At 42.7% G+C, this 21,127-nt stretch overlaps 2 protein-coding genes across 2 annotated transcripts; both read right to left on the bottom strand.

The window, feature by feature from the left end:
* On the bottom strand, nt 1-8,969 carry LOC135543333 (zinc finger protein 420-like). Its single transcript, XM_064970517.1, has 2 exons — nt 8,683-8,969; nt 1-2,199 (listed from the first exon to the last, which is right to left on the bottom strand). Exons 1-2 carry the CDS (start codon nt 8,870-8,872, stop codon nt 1,370-1,372), a joined length of 1,020 nt encoding a protein of 339 aa, XP_064826589.1. The 5' UTR covers nt 8,873-8,969; the 3' UTR covers nt 1-1,369.
* Nucleotides 8,970-16,453: 7,484 nt separating this feature from the next.
* Nucleotides 16,454-20,718, bottom strand: LOC135543334 (zinc finger protein 566-like). Its single transcript, XM_064970518.1, has 2 exons — nt 20,387-20,718; nt 16,454-18,816 (listed from the first exon to the last, which is right to left on the bottom strand). Exons 1-2 carry the CDS (start codon nt 20,574-20,576, stop codon nt 18,056-18,058), a joined length of 951 nt encoding a protein of 316 aa, XP_064826590.1. The 5' UTR covers nt 20,577-20,718; the 3' UTR covers nt 16,454-18,055.
* Nucleotides 20,719-21,127: the final 409 nt, after the last annotated feature.

Raw genomic sequence — 21,127 nt, 5'->3', positions numbered from 1 at the left:
TCCCTTACATGTGAAGCTGTTGCCACATTGTTTACACTGATAGACATTTTTGTGAGAAGACCGAGGTCACATGGTCTGACAAACATCGCTCTAGCTCTGCCACCGTTAGCCACAAATGCAGAAGTGCAACATAGGCGGATTGCGAAGCATCCAATGCAAAAAATAAAACATCTCTAGCTTAAACTGACAGATTTTTGATTATGTTACTTAGATTGACACACCAATGTCAATGGACTCTAGGGGGTTACAGTGGAAGTAGTTTGTTTCCTGGATTACGTCAAAACAGATGTGATAGGCTACATCAATATTCTAACATACAGCTGTCGGTACAGATGTGATAGTGGCACAAACGTCCCGTATGTCATTGTTAAACAATTGAACAAGAACTCCTGTTGTTTAGAAAGATGAGATTAGAAAACGTTTTGGTCCATTAAGTTTGCACAGAATGGGAAAGTGTCTTTGACGCTCTGGCTTACATTAAATGGATGAAAACATACACATTACATGAAGCATTTACATGTCAGTTCATCTTATTTAGAATTGTCACTGAGGAGGGCATTTCTCCAGCCATTCTTCCGTGCGAGTGGCACCTTTCATCTCCAAGCAGACGGCAGCATTTGGAAGGATAATGCAGTGGGCGGGTGTGGTCATTGAAGACCTGGAGTGCTTTCCTTGTAATGTTCTGTGTGTACAGTTCTGGCAGTTGTGGTCTGTTTTGCTGCTGACTATTTTGCTGACCTGACTGACAACTTTTGCCAGTTTACTCCTGTCCCTGAACGAGAGGATCCCAATTCCCATACCAGGTGGAGATGAAGGTGAGAACACTCTCGATCAGGGATCTTTACACCATGGTCAGTGTGTGTTTGCTTGCATTATTCTGCATCTTACCACCAAGGCATTGTTCTTTAGTCTTGGTGAAATGGACGTCACTGAAGCTATTGTCAAAACATGTCACAAGGTCAAAACTGGGAGAAACTTGAGCTGGATTTGCCATCCAGAGCCATGTCGTCCGCATACAGGTATTTGATGAAGGTGAGGTCACTGTTTTTGCATACAGTTGTTATTTGTGTATACGGAGAACAGGAGTGTGTTCTGTGCTAGATACAGCTGTGAGGACTTCCTGAAGCCAGCAGTGTCCTGGAGGGTAGGTCCCTGAAACCGAGCGCTAGATTCAGTTTACCAATCTGATACTGACTGGTGATTTCCCCTCAACAAACATTATTCAATTTGTTATGTTGTCAATTGCCAGAAAACAGAACATCATTATTTAGAAGTTGGAAGTATTAAGAAATTCACAATGACAATGGATTAATTTGTTGTTTTCATTTCAGATTAACTTCAGGCTATTATTGCACTCAGTGCAGTAATATCATATATGCCCTTTAGAATGAGTGCTCATATGTGATGTTAGGCGATGTTTATAACCAAAGCATTTGTAACATTCTTTGCACTGGTAAGGTTTCTCCCCTGTGTGAACACGCTGATGACGTCTTAAATAGCTTAATGCGATGTAACCTTTCCTGCATACAGGACAGATATATGGTCTCTCTCCTGTATGAGCTCTCATATGCAATGTCAATTCTATCTTCTGGTTGAAGGCTTTGCCACAGTCTTTGCACTGATATGGTCTTTCCCCTGTATGTATCCTTGAATGGACTGTCAAGCTTCCCTTCTGGCTAAACCTTTTGCCACATTGTTTGCACTGATATGGATTCTCTCCTGTGTGTACCCTTGTATGTCTGTCCAATTCACCTTTCTGGATGAAGCTTTTGCCACATTGTTTGCACAGATAAGATTTCACTCCTATGTGTATCCTTGAATGGATGGTCAAGTGTCCATTACATGTGAAGCTTTTGCCACATTGTTTACACTGATATGGCTTCTCCACTGCAGCAGAGCAGTCTGGATGAACTGAGTGGGGCTGATCACTGGTTGGTTGTGGTACTCTGTAGCCCTCTCCATCAGGTTCTGTTTTGAATTCTTCAGTTATGATGATAGGTAGAGTGCTCCTCTCTCCATCATCCACAGTTTTGTTTTGGTAAAGATGTGAGGGCTGAGGTGAGTCCTCCTGACTGAGTCTGAGCTCCTGTTGTTCTTTAATCTGTGTGGGTTCTGGGTCCTCCTGCTCTAGACTGGGGCTCCACTCCTGCTCACAGTTCTGCTGCTCAGGGGGAACGGCAGGAGACAGTAGCTGGAAGTCTGGAGGGGAAAAAATATATTCAATCAATATAGACTTAATACAGTGCCTTGCAAAAGTATTCGGCCCCCTTGAACTTTGCGACCTTTTGCCACATTTCAGGCTTCAAACATAAAGATATAAAACTGTATTTTTTGTGAAGAATCAACAACAAGTGGGACACAATCATGAAGTGGAACGACATTTATTGGATATTTCAAACTTTTTTAACAAATCAAAAACTGAAAAATTGGGCGTGCAAAATTATTCAGCCCCCTTAAGTTAATACTTTGTAGCGCCACCTTTTGCTGCGATTACAGCTGTAAGTCGCCTAGGGTATGTCTCTATCAGTTTTGCACATCGAGAGACTGAAATTTTTTCCCATTCCTCCTTGCAAAACAGCTCGAGCTCAGTGAGGTTGGATGGAGAGCATTTGTGAACAGCAGTTTTCAGTTCTTTCCACAGATTCTCAATTGGATTCAGGTCCGGACTTTGACTTGGCCATTCTAACACCTGGATATGTTTATTTTTTAACCATTCCATTGTAGATTTTGCTTTATGTTTTGGATCATTGTCTTGTTGGAAGACAAATCTCCGTCCCAGTCTCAGGTCTTTTGCAGACTCCTTCCAGAATGGTCCTGTATTTGGCTCCATCCATCTTCCCATCAATTTTAACCATCTTCCCTGTCCCTGCTGAAGAAAAGCAGGCCCAAACCATGATGCTGCCACCACCATGTTTGACAGTGGGTATGGTGTGTTCAGGGTGATGAGCTGTGTTGCTTTTGGTCAAACATAACGTTTTGCATTGTTTCCAAAAAGTTCAATTTTGGTTTCATCTGACCAGAGCACATTCTTCCACATGTTTGGTGTGTCTCCCAGGTGGCTTGTGGCAAACTTTAAATTACACTTTTTATGGATATCTTTAAGAAATGGCTTTCTTCTTGCCACTCTTCCATAAAGGCCAGATTTGTGCAATATACGACTGATTGTTGTCCTATGGACAGAGTCTCCCACCTCAGCTGTAGATCTCTGCAGTTCATCCAGAGTGATCATGGGCCTCTTGGCTGCATCTCTGATCAGTCTTCTCCTTGTATGAGCTGAAAGTTTAGAGGGACGGCCAGGTCTTGGTAGATTTGCAGTGGTCTGATACTCCTTCCATTTCAATATTATCGCTTGCACAGTGCTCCTTGGGATGTTTAAAGCTTGGGAAATCTTTTTGTATCCAAATCCGGCTTTAAACTTCTTCACAACATTATCTCGGACCTGCCTGGTGTGTTCCTTGTTCTTCATGATGCTCGCTGCGCTTTTAACGGACCTCTGAGACTATCACAGTGCAGGTGCATTTATATGGAGACTTGATTACACACAGGTGGATTGTATTTATCATCATTAGTCATTTAGGTCAACATTGGATCATTCAAAGATCCTCACTGAACTTCTGGAGAGAGTTTGCTGCACTGAAAGTAAAGGGGCTGAATAATTTTGCACGCCCAATTTTTCAGTTTTTGATTTGTTAAAAAAGTTTGAAATATCCAATAAATGTCATTCCACTTCATGATTGTGTCCCACTTGTTGTTGATTCTTCACAAAAAAATACAGTTTTATATCTTTATGTTTGAAGCCTGAAATGTGGCAAAAGGTCGCAAAGTTCAAGGGGGCCGAATACTTTCGCAAGGCACTGTATATCTGTCATTTTGTTAGGAAGGCCTTTCTGTGCTCAAAAATAAAACTAGTTTGTTGATTAGTCTACACTACAGCATGGAAAAAGCTATACTGACTCTCCTTGACCTACAAAAAATACACTGCTCAAAAAAATAAAGGGAACACTTAAACAACACAATGTAACTCCAAGTCAATCACACTTCTGTGAAATCAGACTGTCCACTTAGGAAGCAACACTGATTGACAATAAATTTCACATGCTGTTGTGCAAATGGAATAGACAACAGGTGGAAATTATAGGCATTTAGCAAGACACCCCCAATAAAGGAGTGGTTCTGCAGGTAGGGAACACAGACCACTTCTCAGTTCTTATGCTTCCTGGCTGATGTTTTGGTCACTTTTGAATGTTGGCGGTGCTTTCACTCTAGTGGTAGTATGAGACGGAGTCTACAACCCACACAAGTGGCTCCGGTAGTGCAGCTCATCCAGGATGGCACATCAATGCGAGATGTGGAAAGAAGGTTTGCTGTGTCTGTCAGCGTAGTGTCCAGAGCATGGAGGCGCTACCAGGAGACAGGCCAGCACATCAGGAGATGTGGAGGAGGCCGTAGGAGGGCAACAACCCAGCAGCAGGACCGCTACCTCTGCCTTTGTGCAAGGAGGAGCAGGAGGAGCACTGCCAGAGCCCTGCAAAATGACCTCCAGCAGGCCACAAATGTGCACGTGTCTGCTCAAAAGGTCAGAAACAGACTCCATGAGGGTGGTATGAGGGCCCGACGGCCACAGGTGGGGGTTGTGCTCACAGCCCAACACCGTGCAGGACGTTTGGCATTTGCCAGAGAACACCAAGATTGGCAAATTCGCCACTGGCGCCCTGTGCTCTTCACAGATGAAAGCAGGTTTACACTGAGCACATGTGACAGACGTGACAGAGTCTGGAGATGCCGTGGAGAACGTTCTGCTGCCTGCAACATCCTCCAGCATGACCGGTTTGGTGGTGGGTCAGTCATGATGTGGGGTGGCATTTCTTTGGGGGGCCGCACAGCCCTCCATGTGCTCGCCAGAGGTAGCCTGACTGCCATTAGGTACCGAGATGAGATCCTCAGACCCCTTGTGAGACCATATGCTGGTGCGGTTGGCCCTGGGTTCCTCCTAATGCAAGACAATGCTGGACCTCATATGGCTGGAGTGTGTCAGCAGTTCCTGCAAGAGGAAGGCATTGATGCTATGGACTGGCCCGCCCGTTCCCCAGACCTGAATCCAATTGAGCACATCTGGGACATCATGACTCGCTCCATCCACCAACGCCACGTTGCACCACAGACTGTCCAGGAGTTGGCGGATGCTTTAGTCTAGGTCTGGGAGGAGATCCCTCAGGAAACCATCCGCCACCTCATCAGGAGCATGCCCAGGCATTGTAGGGAGGTCATACAGGCACGTGGAGACCACACACACTACTGAGCCTAATTTTGACTTGTTTTAAGGACATTACATCAAAGTTGGAATAGTCTGTAGTGTGGTTTTCCACTTTAATTTTCAGTGTGACTCCAAATCCAGACCTCCATGGGTTGATACATTTGATTTCCATTGATAATTTGTGTGATTTTGTTGTCAGCACATTCAACTATGTAAAGAAAAAAGTATTTAATAAGAATATTTCATTCATTCAGATCTAGGATGTGTTATTTTAGTGTTCCCTTTATTTTTTGAGCTGTGTATATTTAATTTCAGAATTTGTTCAAATTACATTAAGTTTATGGTTAGGATTAAGGTAAGGGTCAGTTTTAGATTTTGGTTACAGGACAGGAGTGTCCTTATACCCGGTACCCCAGCACGTGACTTAACAAAGCAATGTTGGCGAACCAGGAGTTGCGTTCAAGGGTGTGCATAGCCAGAGAGGAAGAGGGTTTCCACTAATTACCACAGCCACAAAGTCAAAATTTTAATTCTTGATCTTAATTTAAGGTGTGGTTAAGGTTAGGTTTAACATTTTAAGATACATTTTTGAAATAGGCGGAATTTATGGCTTTGTGGCTGTGGTAACTAGTAACGACCAAGGAAGAGACAAAGATCTTAGGCATGGGAGAGGCTATACGGACACGCCTGGTGCACAAAATTCATGATGCATGTCGCGCAGCAAGAGTTGAGTGGAGACAAACAGATTCTTTTCAGTCAATCATTGTAACTAGCTCTCTGATGTTTTCGTAAAGGGTCGCTAAACAAACTATGGGAACTCCTTCACGTGATCTGACTGAGCTGATTTAATGTGATGAATTTGAAACTTGTCTGCTAAAGTAGGAACTTGTGAGATTGTTCAGATTCATTCCGGTTTTATCGGAGTAACCAATCACAGATAACCACAAGGAGAATAAGGTGAGGAAACAGTCCATGTCAGTCAGGCCCATCTTTTTAAAGAATCACAATTTATTTAAATCTCTAGTTTTGTAAAATAAGTAGTTTATTTATTTAAATCTCAAGTTTAGTGAAATAAGTAGTTTTGTTGTGATCACAAGAAAATCTTAACACAGGTAAAGAGTGCCACAGTCAGGCAGAAAAATCTGAATGCTCTTAGTTTCCCTGTCTGATGTGTCTGCTACTGAGAAATACTGTAACAGTACATCATTTGATGACATTCACTGCTATCAACCTTTCTCCAATATATCCGCATAGTTTACACAGACCCACCGCAGACCTTTGACAAATACATCCCCGTGTGAAAAGGCCTCCCATGGTCTGTTTTTGTCAACGAGCTCAATGTATTCCAAACACTGGTGGTAACCAGATGATCCCAATAATTCAGGTAGTAAACGTTGGTACAGTACAGTGCATTCAGAAAGTATTCAGACCCCTTGACTTTTTCCACATTGTTACGTTACAGCCTTATTCTAAGATGGATTCAATTGTTTTTTCCCCCTCATCAATCTACACACAATACCCCATAATGACCCCCGCAAAAAAAGGAAATATCACATTTACATAAGTATTCAGACCCTTTACTCAGTACTTTGAGGTGCTTTTTGGCAGCGAATACAGCCTTGAGTCTTGTTGGGTATGAAGCTAGAAACTTGGCACACCTGTATTTGGGGACTTTCTCCCATTCTTCTCTGCAGATCCTCTCAAGATCTGTCAGGTTGGATGGGGAGCTTCGCTGCACAGCTATTTTCAGGTCTCCAGAGATGTTCAAGTTCGGGCTCTGGCCAGACCACTCAAGGACATTCAGAGACTTGTCCCAAAGCCATTCCTGCGTTATCTTGGCTGTGTGCTTAGGGTCGTTGTCCTGTTGGAAGGTGAACCTTCGCCCCCAGTCTGAGGTCCTGAGCACTCTGGAGCAGGTTTTCATCAAGGATCTCTCTGTACTTTGCTCCGTTCATCTTCCCTCAATCCTGACAAGTCTTCCTGTCGCTGAAAAAACATCCCCACAGTATGATGCTACCACCACCATGCTTCACCGTAGGGATGGTGCCAGGTTTCCTCTAGATGTAACACTTGGCATTCAGGCCAAAGACAATCCTTTAGGTGCCTTTTGGCAAACTCCAAGTGCGCTGTCATGTGCCTTTTACTGATGAGTGGCTTCCGTCTGGCCACTCTACCATAAAGCCCTAATTGGTGGAGTGCTGCAGTGAATAGTTGTCCTTCTGGAAGATTCTCCCATCTCCACAGAGGAACTCTGGAGCTCTGTCAGAGTGATCATCGGGTTCTTGGTCACCTCCCTGACCAAGGCTCTTCTCCCCTGATTGCTCAGTTTAGCCAGGTGGCCAGCTCTAGGAAGAGACTTGGTGGTTCCAAACTTCTTCCATTTAAGAATGATGGAGGTCACTGTGTTCTTGGGGACCTTAAAATGCTGCAGAAATGTTTTGGTACCCTTCCCCAGATCTGTGCTCCGACACAATCCTGTCTCAGAGCTCTACGGGCAATACCTTCGACCTCATGGCTTGGTTTTTGCTCTGACATGCACTGTCAACTGTGGGACCTTATGTAGACAGCCTTTACAAATCATATCCAATCAATTGAATTTACCGCAAGTGGACTCCAATCAAGTTGTTGAAAGATCTCAAGGATGATCAATGGAAACAGGATGCACCTGAGCTTAATTTCGAGTCTAATACCAAAGGGTCTGAATAATTATGTAAATAAGTAAATAAAACATGTATAACCTGTTTTCGCTGTGTCATTATGGGGTATTGTGTGTAGATTTATGGGGGTAAAATTAAATTGTATCCATTTTAGAAAAAGACTGTAATGTAACAAAATGTGGAAGGGTTTTGAATGCTTTCCGAATCCACTGTATATTCCATTTACTAGTCAAAGATATTTCACTTATGTTAAAGACGAAATTAACTGCAACACACTGGTCTCAAATATTTGAGCATTACTAAGCTACACTGAACCATGGCGGACCCAATGTATGGCTTTTTTTCCATATTCAAATGTGTTCCAGTGCAACATACCTAGTTTTCAAACACTGGTACGTGGCTTACGGAGCGCTCTTTGAAATAAGCATTTGTAACGCCGTATTCCAATGGATCGAGTTCTTAATTCGTTACGTCAGCTAATTGGCAGGTCACGGTGATAACTTGTATTATTGGTCACCATTCTAGATATTTCTCCCTTGCCCATCGAAATAAATGCGGTCGTTGACAACTAGCCATCATAAACTAGTCTCACCAGGACGACCGACTGAACCGAATCCATTCGTCTCCACTCGACATACGTCATCAATTTGGGCACAAGGCATGTCCGTATAGGTTATCCCCTTCGGCATAACACACCGTGCCACATGCATCTAGTCTATTAACTAGTCTACATGTCAAATCTCGTTACAACAACTGCATTACGCTACAAACCTCTGTGTAACGTTATTTCTGGTTTGCTAACCATGTCCAACAGCCTCCGTAGACGCTCATTCGCCTCTGCTGAACGGCAGATTTCTTCCTGATACTCCGCTATAATCTTCTCCACGACCACGAATATCTCCACAGCAGCTGCTGATAAACGCTCGGCGACGAATACATTCAACAACTGTAGTTTGGACATATTGGCAATGGTTATGAAAGTCTAGCTGTTTGTTTTATCAAATAAATGTTGGTTGAAACCTCTCTCTCTCTGATTCTGCGTACCGGCTGATAGCGACCTTGTTGTCGTTTCACTAAAGTTGGTCGGTGAAAAAAAGACTTCATTACAATAGCGCCACCTGTCGTATTGGAGCATTTCATGGAAAACCGTTGTTGTCAGTCAGTATATTACAAAATATTTTATGTTAAGGTACGAGATCTTTGAGCCACATTACCTGGACCAAGTTTTGACCTGTTTCAATATCGGTTCCAACCAGACAAAACGCGACTTTGTTTTCATACCTTTGCCTTGTCTTTTAGTACCTTCTAATTAAAGCACCTGGGCTCCCGAGTGGCACAGCGGTCTAAGGCACTACATCTCAGTGCCACTACAGACCCTGGTTCGATTCCAGGCTGTATCACAACCGGCCGTGATTGGCAGTCCTATTTGGCAGTGCACAATTGGCCCAGTGTTGGAAGGGGTAGGCCGTCATTGTAAATAAGAATTTGTTCTTAACTGACTTACCTAGTTAAATAAAGGTCAAATAAAAAGCTGCAATGTGTCACTTTTTGTCAGAGGAAGAAAAAATGGTCAAAGACTCCAGTCACCCCAGTTACGCACGGCAAGCGGTAGCGGAGCGTCAAGTCTAGGACCAAAAGACTCCAGTTACGCACGGCAAGCGGTAGCGGAGCGCCAAGTCTAGGACCAAAAGACTCCAGTTACGCACGGCAAGCGGTAGCGGAGCGCCAAGTCTAGGACCATAAGACTCCTGAACAGCTTCTACCCCGAAGCCATAAGACTCCTGAACAGCTTCTACCCCCAAGCCATAAGACTCCTGAACAGCTTCTACCCCCAAGCCATAAGACTCCTGAACAGCTTCTAACCCCAAGCCATAAGACTCCTGAACAGCTTCTACCCCCAAGCCATAAGACTCCTGAACAGCTTCTACCCCCAAGCCATAAGACTCCTGAACAGCTTCTAACCCCAAGCCATAAGACTCCTGAACAGCTTCTACCCCCAAGCCATAAGACTCCTGAACAGCTTCTAACCCCAAGCCATAAGACTCCTGAACAGCTTCTACCCCCAAGCCATAAGACTCCTGAACAGCTTCTAACCCCAAGCCATAAGACTCCCGAACGGCTAATCAAATGGTCACCAAATACCCCCCCCCCCCCCCCCCTTAGTTTTTACACTGCTCCTACTCGCTGTTTATTATCTATGCATAGACACTTTACAAATTACCTCGACTAACCTGCACATTGACTTGGTACCGGTACCCCATGTATGTAGCCTAGTTATTGTAATGTATATTTCTTGATACTTTTTGATTTGATTCTATTTTTTTAACTTCAGTTTCTTGAACTGCATTGTTGGTTAAGGGCTTGTAGGTAAGCATTTAATGGTAAGACCTACAGCTTTTGTATTCGGCGCATGTGACAAATAACATTTGATTTGATATCTAACTTTTTGGGCGACCTGACCAAATTCACTTAGAAATGTTAGTTATCGGTCTGTCATTCTCATTGAAAGCAAATATTTTACTTTCAGTTTTGTACAACAGCTTCAGATAGCCGAAATTACAATGTTTTTGGTTATGGAAAATATATTTCAGACGTTTAGATGATACAGTGACTCTCTACACCATACTTGCTTGTTTCGTCACAAACTTAAATTAGGCGAACTGTTACAATTTTAGCAACCAATAAATGGCGGAGCGATTTCTGCAAAGTGCACCCACAAAGTTTCTAACATCTTGAACACACCTACAGCGTCATTGGGCAAAATGATACGCAGCATCATCTGGATATGTGTGCAATAAAAACTCAACTTTCACCTTCTGCTACACTTTCCTTCAAGCCATCATACAATTTATCATACAACATACAATTTGATGCATACGTTCGATAAATCCAATTTATGCACCACGCAGAACGCCGAGTTCCACTGGAAATGAATGTAGTTGTGGTGTACCAACATGCCAAGCCACTGTTGGTGCGATCGGGGCGTAAAACCCAGAGGCGCAACATCTTGAGACTTCCAGGATCCTTAAACAGGATCCTGGAAGTCTCAAGATGTTGCGCCTCTGGGTTTTACACCCCGAACCCCAGACCAAGCCGGGGTTTGGGGTTTGAGAAGTCAATGAGAGAAGTGAAAAAATCTTCCATAGCTGTTTCTTAGGGATCCAAAACAGTACATCATATAACATTGTTACACCACTACATATCTACAATACAAAATGTATAATACCACCGTACAACAATATTGCGGCGAACGTGTGTGTTGAGTGCTTGTGCTAGTGTGTGTATGCATGTGTGTCTGTTCATGGGCATCTCTTGTGGCGTACAGCAGGTCAGCCACCAGGGGGAGACTCGTCGAGGCCTGGTGACAGACGGAGTATACATCACGAGGCGATGGCTCCATCTGCTGGACGTGCCAGGTCTCGACCGGATCTCCGGCCAGGATTAATTGGGGCTGATTTGGGATTGGTGAGTAATCAAGGGCTGATTGCTCACCAGCTGTACACATCCCATAAAGCTGCCAGAAGGGCAGCACACAGGACAGACTGGGGGAGGAAAGGACTCCTGTATAGCTGATGGTACCAGAGGTAACAGGAAGGAGTTCACTTTTGACCCCCACAGGATACAGCAAGACCTGGAGCCCAGAAGACGGTATCCTGGAGAGGGTCTCTTGGGGAAAAACTATTTTCTTTTGGACTATTATTTTAAAAAACACCTTTGAAACTGAGCTAATCCTACTCTGTCCGTGTCTGATCTGTGTAAACATTTTGACCCAACCCCCTGGTCTGCCACACTCATCACAGTCCCCGTTTTTCCATAAGGTTTATTTTTACCTGTTTTTTAAATCTGATTCTGCTGCTACCTGATGTGGGATAGAATTCCATGTAGTCATGGCTCTATGTAGTACAATGCGCCCCTATAGTCTGTTCTGGACTTGGGGATTGTGAAGAGACCTTTGGCATGTCTTGTGGGATATGCATGGGTGTCTGAGCTGTGCAAGTAGTTGAAACAGACAGTTCAGTGCATTCAGCTTGTCAACACTTCTTACAAAACAAGTATTGATGAAGTCAATCTCCTCCACTTTCAGTCATGAGAGACTTACATCCATATTATTAATGTTAGCTCTCAATATACATTTAAGGGCCAGCCATGCTGCCCTGTTCTGAGACAACTTTCCCAGGTCCCCCTTTGTGGCACATGACCACACGACTGAACAGTAGACAAGGTGCGACAAAACTAGAGCCTGTAGGACCTGCCTTGTTGATAGTGTTAAAAAGGCAGAGCAGTGCTTTGTTATGGACAGACTTCTCCCCATCTTAGCTACTGTTGTATCAACATTTTTTGACCACGTATACAATCCAGGGTTACTCCAAGTGGGCTAGTCATCTCAACTTGCTCAATTTAGGTTTAGGGTTTAGTGAAGGATTTGTCCCAAATACAATGCTTTTAGTTTTTGAAATATTTAGGACAAATGTATTCCTTGCTTTACTCAAAGCCATTGGCAAGTAATTAGTAAAGATTGAAATAAGGGGCCTAGACAGCTGCCCTGGGGAATTCCTGATTCTATGATTATGTTGGAGAGGCTTCCATTAAAGAACACTCTCTGTGTTCTGTTAGACAGGTAACTCTTTATCCAAAATATAACAGGGGATGTAAAGCCATGACTAGGGCTGTGGTGGTCATGAAATGTCATCGGTCTCATGGTAATTGACCGTTAATTCACATAAACACATTTAGCATCTCCTGGCTTCCACAGGAGATACATTTAATACATTGTAATGCTGCATGATGCAACAATGATGATTTGAAAAAGTTGCTTGAAAGGCATTAGCTCTGCTTTGTTTTTTGTGTGCAGGCTGTACACACTACTGTACATCAGTCACTCATTCACAATTTGACAAGCACTTGATAATGCCTACAATTTCCCGCCGGCATTCCCTTTGTGTGGCTGTAATGCACCCTAAAAAAAATCCACCCATCAGACTATTCTTGATTTAATCTTGTCTATGTGTGAAATGTATTTTGATTTAGAATGGACCATTAACAGAATTTTGATCCTCCTTTTTTCAGTAGAGGCCATCACTCTGTTTTCTCACGCAATTGCATAGCCTATTGAAATGTTGCGCAACATGAGCTCATGGGCTCTCATGAAGGGTTGGATTAGATTTTCGAATACATTTGCATTGGTGTCAGTGATTAGAGAGACAATAGAGTGTTGAGTACCAGGCAGTTAGTAAGTTTGGTAGACTACTAATGACCATCAGCAGCATCAGAGCTTGGAGAAGCCTAATTACCGTGACTAAACGGTCATGTGGAATTTGACTGCCTTCGTGACTCGGCAATATCAGTGGGTTTTGTGACGAATGAGCCATCTGTTTTAATGAATGATGGAGCCAAGTTTGCCTTTTTGTCCAAAATTTAATTTAAGGTGCTCCAAAGCTTTTTACTATCATTCTTTATATACTTTTGTCTGTGTTTCATAGTATAGTTTCTTCTTTTAATTCCATTTAGTAATATGATTTCTCAATTTGCAGTATGTTTGCCAATTGGTTGTGCAGCCAGATTTATTTGCCATATACTTTTGCCTCATCGCTCTCAAACCTACAATTTTTTAATTCTTCACTCAAACTCCAGGCATTTAACAGTTTTTACAGTCATTTTCTTAATACGATATGCTTATTAGTAACTGGCATAAGCAATTTTATAAATGTGTCAAGTGGAGCGTCTGGTTGCTCCCCGTTACACACCGCAGACCAGCAAATATTCTTTACATCATCAACATAAGAATCACTACACATTGTATGACCTCATACACCACTATGCACAGCCTTTGAAATGTTGATTTTCCTAGATATGGCTACTTTATTGTGATCACTACATCTGATGGATTTGAATACTGCTTTAAAGCAAATTTCTACAGCATTAGTAAAGATGTGATTAATATATGTTGACAATTTCATTCCTGTGCTGTTTGTAACTACCCTGGTAGGTTGACTGATAATCTGAACCTGGCTGCAAACACTGGTTACAGTTTGATGCTTTTTCTTGAGTGAGCAGCTTAATGAAAGCCAGTGAATATTTAAATCACCCAGAAAATATACCTCCTGTTGATATCACATAAATTATCAAGCATTTCACACACATTATCCAGATACTATTAGCATTTGGTGGTCTATAACAGCTTCCCACAAGAATGGGCTTTAGGTTAAGTAGATGAACCTGTAGCCATATTACTTCAACAGTATTTAACGTGAGATCCTCTCTAAGCTTTAAAGAAATGTGGTTCAGAATATAAACAGCAACACCTCCACCATTGGCATTTTGTCTTTTCTGTAAATGTTATAACCATGTATTTCTACCACTGTATCAAATGTGTTGTTTAAGTGAGTTTCAGAGATATGAATTCCATCTGTTACGAGTAAGTTATTGATTTCATGAACCATGTTTCTTAGGTTACATATGTTAATATGGGCTCATTATGTTTGAGCTGAGTGGACTTCCTACTAGAGCACACCGCCTCAGTGCTAGCAGTAGAACTCTGGTTCATAGGCACATGATTACTATATACACTGCTCAAAAAAATAAAGGGAACACTAAAATAACACATCCTAGATCTGAATGAATTAAATATTCGTATTAAATACTTTTTTCTTTACATAGTTGAATGTGCTGACAACAAAATCACACAAATTATCAATGGAAATCAAATGTATCAACCCATGGAAGTCTGGATTTGGAGTCACACTCAAAATTAAAGTGGAAAACCACACTACAGGCTGATCCAACTTTGATGTAATGTCCTTAAAACAAGTCAAAATGAGGCTCAGTAGTGTGTGTGGCCTCCACGTGCCTGTATGACCTCCCTACAACGCCTGGGCATGCTCCTGATGAGGTGGTGGATGGTCTCCTGAGGGATCTCCTCCAAGACCTGGACTAAAGCATCCGCCAACTCCTGGACAGTCTGTGGTGCAATGTGGCATTGGTGGATAGAGCGAGACATGCTGTCCCAGATGTGCTCAACTGGATTCAGGTCTGGGGAACGGGCGGGCCAGTCCATAGCATCAATGCCTTCCTCTTGCAGGAACTGCTGACACACTCCAGCCACATGAGGTCTAGCATTGTCTTGCATTAGGAGGAACCCAGGGCCAACCGCACCAGCATATGGTCCAACAAGGGGTCTGAGGATCTCATCTCGGTACCTAATGGCAGTCAGGCTACCTCTGGCGAGCACATGGAGGGCTGTGCGGCCCCCCAAAGAAATGCCACCCCACACCATGACTGACCCACCGCCAAACCGGTCATGCTGGAGGATGTTGCAGGCAGCAGAACGTTCTCCACGGCATCTCCAGACTCTGTCACATGTGCTCAGTGTGAACCTGCTTTCATCTGTGAAGAGCACAGTGCGCCAATGGCGAATTTGCCAATCTTGGTGTTCTCTGGCAAATGCCAAACGTCCTGCACTGTGTTGGGCTGTAAGCACAACCCCCACCTGTGGACGTTGATCCCTCATGGAGTCTGTTTCTGACCGTTTGAGCAGACACATGCACATTTGTGGCCTGCTGGAGGTCATTTTGCAGGGCTCTGGCAGTGCTCCTCCTGCTCCTCCTTGCACAAAGGCGGAGGTAGCGGTCCTGCTGCTGGGTTGTTGCCCTCCTACGGCCTCCTTCACATCTCCTGATGTACTGGCCTGTCTCCTGGTAGCGCCTCCATGCTCTGGACACTACACTGACAGACACAGCAAACCTTCTTGCCACATCTCGCATTGATGTGCCATCCTGGATGAGCTACACTACCTGAGCCACTTATGTGGGTTGTAGACTCCGTCTCATGCTACCGCTAGAGTGAAAGCACCACCAGCATTCAAAAGTGACCAAAACATCAGCCAGGAAGCATAGGAACTGAGAAGTGGTCTGTGGTCCCCACCTGCAGAACTACTACTTTATTGGGGGTGTCTTGCGAAATGCCTATAATTTCCACCTGTTGTCTATTCCATTTGCACAACAGCATGTGAAATTTTTGTCAATCAGTGTTGCTTCCTAAGTGGACAGTTTGATTTCACAGAAGTGTGATTGACTTGGAGTTACATTGTGTTGCTTAAGTGTTCCCTTTATTTTTTTGAGCAGTGTACAATAACTGTAGGATCAACAGAGGCATTCAGGGCAGTTAGAGGGACATAAATTAGGTTACTTACATTGTGTCTGCCAACGCCACTGGGATAATGTACATTTAATGCAGCATTATGACAACTCAGCGACAAAATGGTAGGGATTAACTGAGCTGGGCTTGGGTCATCGATAAGACATTGTCTCAACGCATCCTTGAAATGCGTGGACAGAGTCCAGGAGCCAAGATGATTCGGATGGACTACATCATTCCTGTTGAGCATTTTCTGTTTTTAATTTTCTCTAAGTCTAAAAGTCACAAACTAGATTTGAGTCATTGTAATAAGTAATTGAAAATGCTATTACTCCACCCTTGTGAATGTAACAAACTGACATGCTTTCATTTGTCAAAAACAACTTTATTTCAAAAGAATGCCTTTGATTTGACGGCCTGCACATGTGCAGTTCGCGGCGGGGCGACCGTAAGACCCAATGACGTTTCTGCACATTCACTTAGCTAGCCAATGTCGCCATTGCATTGCCTACAAGTGTGATCGGGATTTCTACTGGAGAAGCAGTTTCTACCCATCTTCATACTGTAATGTCTTTGGTGCACCAACTGGGAGGAGGTCAATGTTGCCCTTAAACAGTAACACAGGGTCAGGGGTTGTGTTCTCAAAGTAGGAGTGCTGATCTAGGATAAGTTTAACCTTTTCAATTATAATGAATGGACAGGAGTGATCTGATCCTAGATTAGCACTCTTCCAAAATGCTTTATGAAAACAGGCCCAGATACATTCCCATCTGCCTAATGTGTCAGGATAGGGTTGGGGTAGGAGGCAGGAAATAGAGCTGAGAGGCAGGTTTAATACATCCTCTAATATGAATGACATCCATTTAAAAAGAAAAGTCCTTTATTACAACAAATTATTTGCTGCATTATATAGATTGTCAAAGGTGTAATAGGCTATTTCAATATTCTAACATCAGTACAGATAGAAGATAGTGGCCCAAATATACTGTATGTTATTGTTAAACAATTGAATAAGAACTCGTTGTTCAGAAATCCAAATGTGTGTTTTGTGCTAGATACAGCAGTGAGGGAGTTTGATTAGGCTGAACCGTGGTGCACTGGGCTATGGCCTGTCATGTGATTGGCTCACGCCCGTGAGGCAGCATGGTCTCAAACTGATCCAATCACTTTTCACCTGGTGCAAACTCCGTCCACCCGGGCCAGCATAATCAAATTCCCTCATTGTAACGGCGAATAGGCATCCAAAAAAAGTGTGCACCAAAATGAGCTTACAAATCAGATAGAGTGATGCTTTACACTCCACACGCACATCGTTACTTTCCTCAGCTACAAAACCACATAATGTTGTTCAAACAGAAGGGGGAAGTAACAAAGTCACTGACAACCAAAACGAAACAGGCAGGGTTTTACGAGGGGTTCTGAAAGACACTCGTTGGGGTATCCACTGAAAGTTGACTAGTCACAACAACTGGAACGTAAATGACACCCACCATGAGCACCCACTAAATTTGCCCAAGAATTTGCCAACACAAGAAAAACCCACACCAAACTTAAGACAGGAAGCAAACCAAAATGTTGAGCAAAACAAATACAGGGAAGATCAGACAAATGAACATTTTTCTATAAATGAAATAGGGAGAGCTAACTAAAAGGGTGTTGACCGAACGTCCACATTTCAAGGCAACTGAAGCACTGGGCCAGCCACTCTTAAATAGCACAAGGGCCAGCACAGGTGTAACACATACTGACTAACGAGGTGACACAAATCAGTGCGTCCAACGTGCTATACATACAACCTGAAAACATAAATTGAAAAAACAAAACCTTTAACACATAACTACATTTGTTTTGTTGTCAAGTGGCAGGAAATATAACAAATTATTTACAAGTTGGATGTAACAAGAAATTCACATGTGAGTAATCGTTTGTTGTTCTCACTTCAGGCTGAAGCTTTTGTGTGAGTGCTCATATGAGACTTCAAGCTTCCTTTAATACCAAAGCATTTGTCACATTATTTGCACTGGTAAGGTTTCTCCCATGTGTGAACACGCTGATGAATTCTTAAATAGCTTAATGCGATGTAACCTTTCTTGCATACAGGACAGATATATGGTCTCTCTCCTGTATGAGCTCTCATATGCAATGTCAATTCTATCTTCTGGTTGAAGGCTTTGTCACAGTCTTTACACTGATATGGTCTCTCCCCTGTATGTATCCTTGAATGAACGGTCAAGTGTCCCTTCTGGTTAAACCTTTTGCCACATTGTTTGCACTGATATGGATTCTCTCCTGTGTGTACCCTTGTATGGATGGTCAAGTTGCTCTTCTGGTTAAACCTTTTGCCACATTGTTTGCACTGATAGGGGTTCTCTCCTGTGTGTGTCCTTGAATGAATGGTCAAGTGTCCCTTACGTGTGAAGCTGTTGCTACATTGTTTACACTGATATGGCTTCTCCACTGCAGCAGAGTAGTCTGGATGAACTGTAAGTGGCTGATCACTGGTTGGTTGTGCTACTCTGTAGTCCTCTCCATCAGGTTCTGTTTTAATCTCTTCAGTTATGATAATAGGTAGAGCGCTCCTCTCTCCATCATCCACAGTTTGGTTTTGGTAAAGACGTGAGGGCTGAGGTGGGTCCTCCTGACTGAGTCTGAACTCCTGATGTTCCTCTTTAATCTGTGTGGGTTCTGGGTCCTCCTGCCCCAGACTGGGGCTCCACTCCTGCTCACACTTCTGCTGCACAGGGGGAACGGCAGGAGACAGCACCTGGAAGTCTGGAGGTTAAAAAAACATTCAGTCAATATTGTCTTCTTAATACAATGCCTGTCATTTTGTTTGGAAGACCTCTCTGCACTCAAATAAAACTAGTTTGTTGACTAGTCTCCACTACAGCACAGAAAATGCTATACTGACACTCCTGACCTACAAAAATATTTAATTTCATAATTAGTTCAAATTTGGTTACGGTAAGGGTCAGTGTTAGATTTTGGTTCGTTGTTTACCGGACAGTGGTAGGGCTGGGCAGTATACCGTATATTACTATATAATGGTATTGATGCACGGACTGGTTTGGGTTTTTACTTTACCTTCTATAACGGTATTTGAATGTTTGGTCTCATGCCGCTTTCTACACAGACCTAGCCCCACCCCCTTTCACTCAAGGAGTGCATTTGTTGTTGCTCAACCACTGGACACTTGCATTCAGTCTGCATGTTCAATGCAGCACATGCAACATTGTTGATAACTACGATGCTGTTTCAACTTTTCTTCTTAATATAAATCCAAACGTTCTACAATTACACTATTAGTTTGTGTTTCTTACATCTACAGACTGCTAGTTTGTCTTAGCACGTTGTGGCTAAGTTGTGTTAGCTGCCAATCGCTAGTTATCTGGCTGGCTAGCTAGCTAGCTAGCTAATAAATGTACCGAGTCAGAGCAAACTTAACTAGCTATACAGCCTGATACCAGTGATGGTGTAGGCCTAAACCAGCATGTTGTTTGTGCAACATCTTCTAAATCAAAGAGGAATAGGCAAAGCTTAAATATGTTAGCTACATGAAGTAGCTAAGAGAGAGATTATAGGGTACCCAAGGAAACACTGACCATCACTTTGGTTCCTACCCCGCCACTAACTCCTCCCTGGTATTTTTGTTTGTGTCATGTCAAACACTGTATTCAAAGTGTCCACTTATCTTCTAGCTATAGAATTAGAATAATAATTATTTTTCCCTGATTCCAACAGTTCACCCAAGTGTTGATCTAAATCGCAAGTTTATTATTTTTATTTGGCATTTATTCAACTAGGCAAGTCAGTTAAGAACAAATTCTTATTTTCAATGACGGCCTAGGAACAGTGGGTTAACTGCCTTGTTCAGGGGCAGAACAACAGATTTTTTTACTTTGTCAACTCTGGGATTCGATCTTGCAACATGTGCTACTAGTCCAACGCTCAAACCACTAGGCTACCTCACTTTTTTTTGCCCATATCGTGCAGCCCTACGTGACAGTGTGGAAATAATCTTAAATGAGTGCAGGAAATTATTTTGAGTTGAAGTTTAATTGAACAGTAGAAAACAATTAGAATGAGTAAGACCCATTGAAATAAGTAGCTCCATGGAAAGTAGTTGAGCAGCATGATAAGAACCCAAAGAAAAAACACCAATAAAAACCGTCGAACCCATAGCAGAGCGCTTTTGACGTACCCACTTCATTATACTCGCCCTTAATCCAGTTGCCATATTGGGATGAAGCTACACCCTTCACCTCCCCATTGGCATATCACAACGTGCCACATTAATCTTGTCTACAAATCAAATCTCGTACAACTGTATTTCACTACAAACCTGCTACGTGTGAGATTCTCTCTGGTTTGGTAGCCATGTCCAACAGCCTCCGTAGACGCTCGATCTCCTCTGCTGAACGGCAGATTTCTTCCTGATACTCCGTAATAATCTTCTCTACGACCCCGAATATCTCCACAGCAGCCGCGGATAAACGCTCGGTGACGAAAACATTCAACTCTAGTTTCGACATATTGGAAATGGTTATGAAAGTGTAGCTGTTCGTTTTATCAAATGAATATTGGCTGAAACCTTTCTCTAAGAATCTGTTTAGTGACCTTTGAACAACAATTTCTATTTGAAAAAAAAAAGAAATTGATAGTGTTCTCCTTTCACAAAAGCTGGTCGGTAGAAGAAAATACTGCAGTACATTAGCGCCACCTGCTGTTTTGGAGCATTTAATGGAAAACCAGTTATTGGATCCAACCCATTACCTGGACAAAGGGAATTGTAGTTCTTTATGAAAGCCACATTAGTAGCTAATTAGTGTTTCATTTTGTGGAGTGAAATATATATATATTAGTACCAGTCAAAAGTTTGGACACACCTACTCATTCAAGGGTTTTTCTTTATTTTGACTATTTTCTACATTGTAGAATAATAGTGAAGACATGGAATCATGTAGTAACCAAAAAAGTTTTAAACAAATCAAAATATATTTGAAATTATTCAAAGTAGCCACACTGTGCCTTGATGACAGCTTTGCACACTCTTGGCATCACCAGGCCCAGCAAATCAGAATTT

This window comes from Oncorhynchus masou, chromosome 7 (genome assembly GCF_036934945.1).
Source record: "Oncorhynchus masou masou isolate Uvic2021 chromosome 7, UVic_Omas_1.1, whole genome shotgun sequence".
Classification (NCBI taxonomy): Eukaryota; Metazoa; Chordata; class Actinopteri; order Salmoniformes; family Salmonidae; genus Oncorhynchus; species Oncorhynchus masou.
Note: the sequence above shows the minus strand (reverse complement) of the source record. Positions and strands in the feature narration are given on the sequence as shown.

What these genes read in the sequence shown, in the direction of transcription:
- LOC135543334 (XM_064970518.1), bottom strand. Translation starts at nt 20,576, where the DNA reads ATGTCGAAACTAGAGTTGAATGTTTTCGTCACCGAGCGTTTATCCGCG. An exon ending in GAGAATCTCACACGTAGCAG is followed by an intron (nt 18,817 to 20,386) that starts GTTTGTAGTGAA and finishes TTTAACCTCCAG; the next exon opens with ACTTCCAGGTGCTGTCTCCT.
- LOC135543333 (XM_064970517.1), bottom strand. Translation starts at nt 8,872, where the DNA reads ATGTCCAAACTACAGTTGTTGAATGTATTCGTCGCCGAGCGTTTATCA. An exon ending in AGAAATAACGTTACACAGAG is followed by an intron (nt 2,200 to 8,682) that starts GTTTGTAGCGTA and finishes TTTCCCCTCCAG; the next exon opens with ACTTCCAGCTACTGTCTCCT.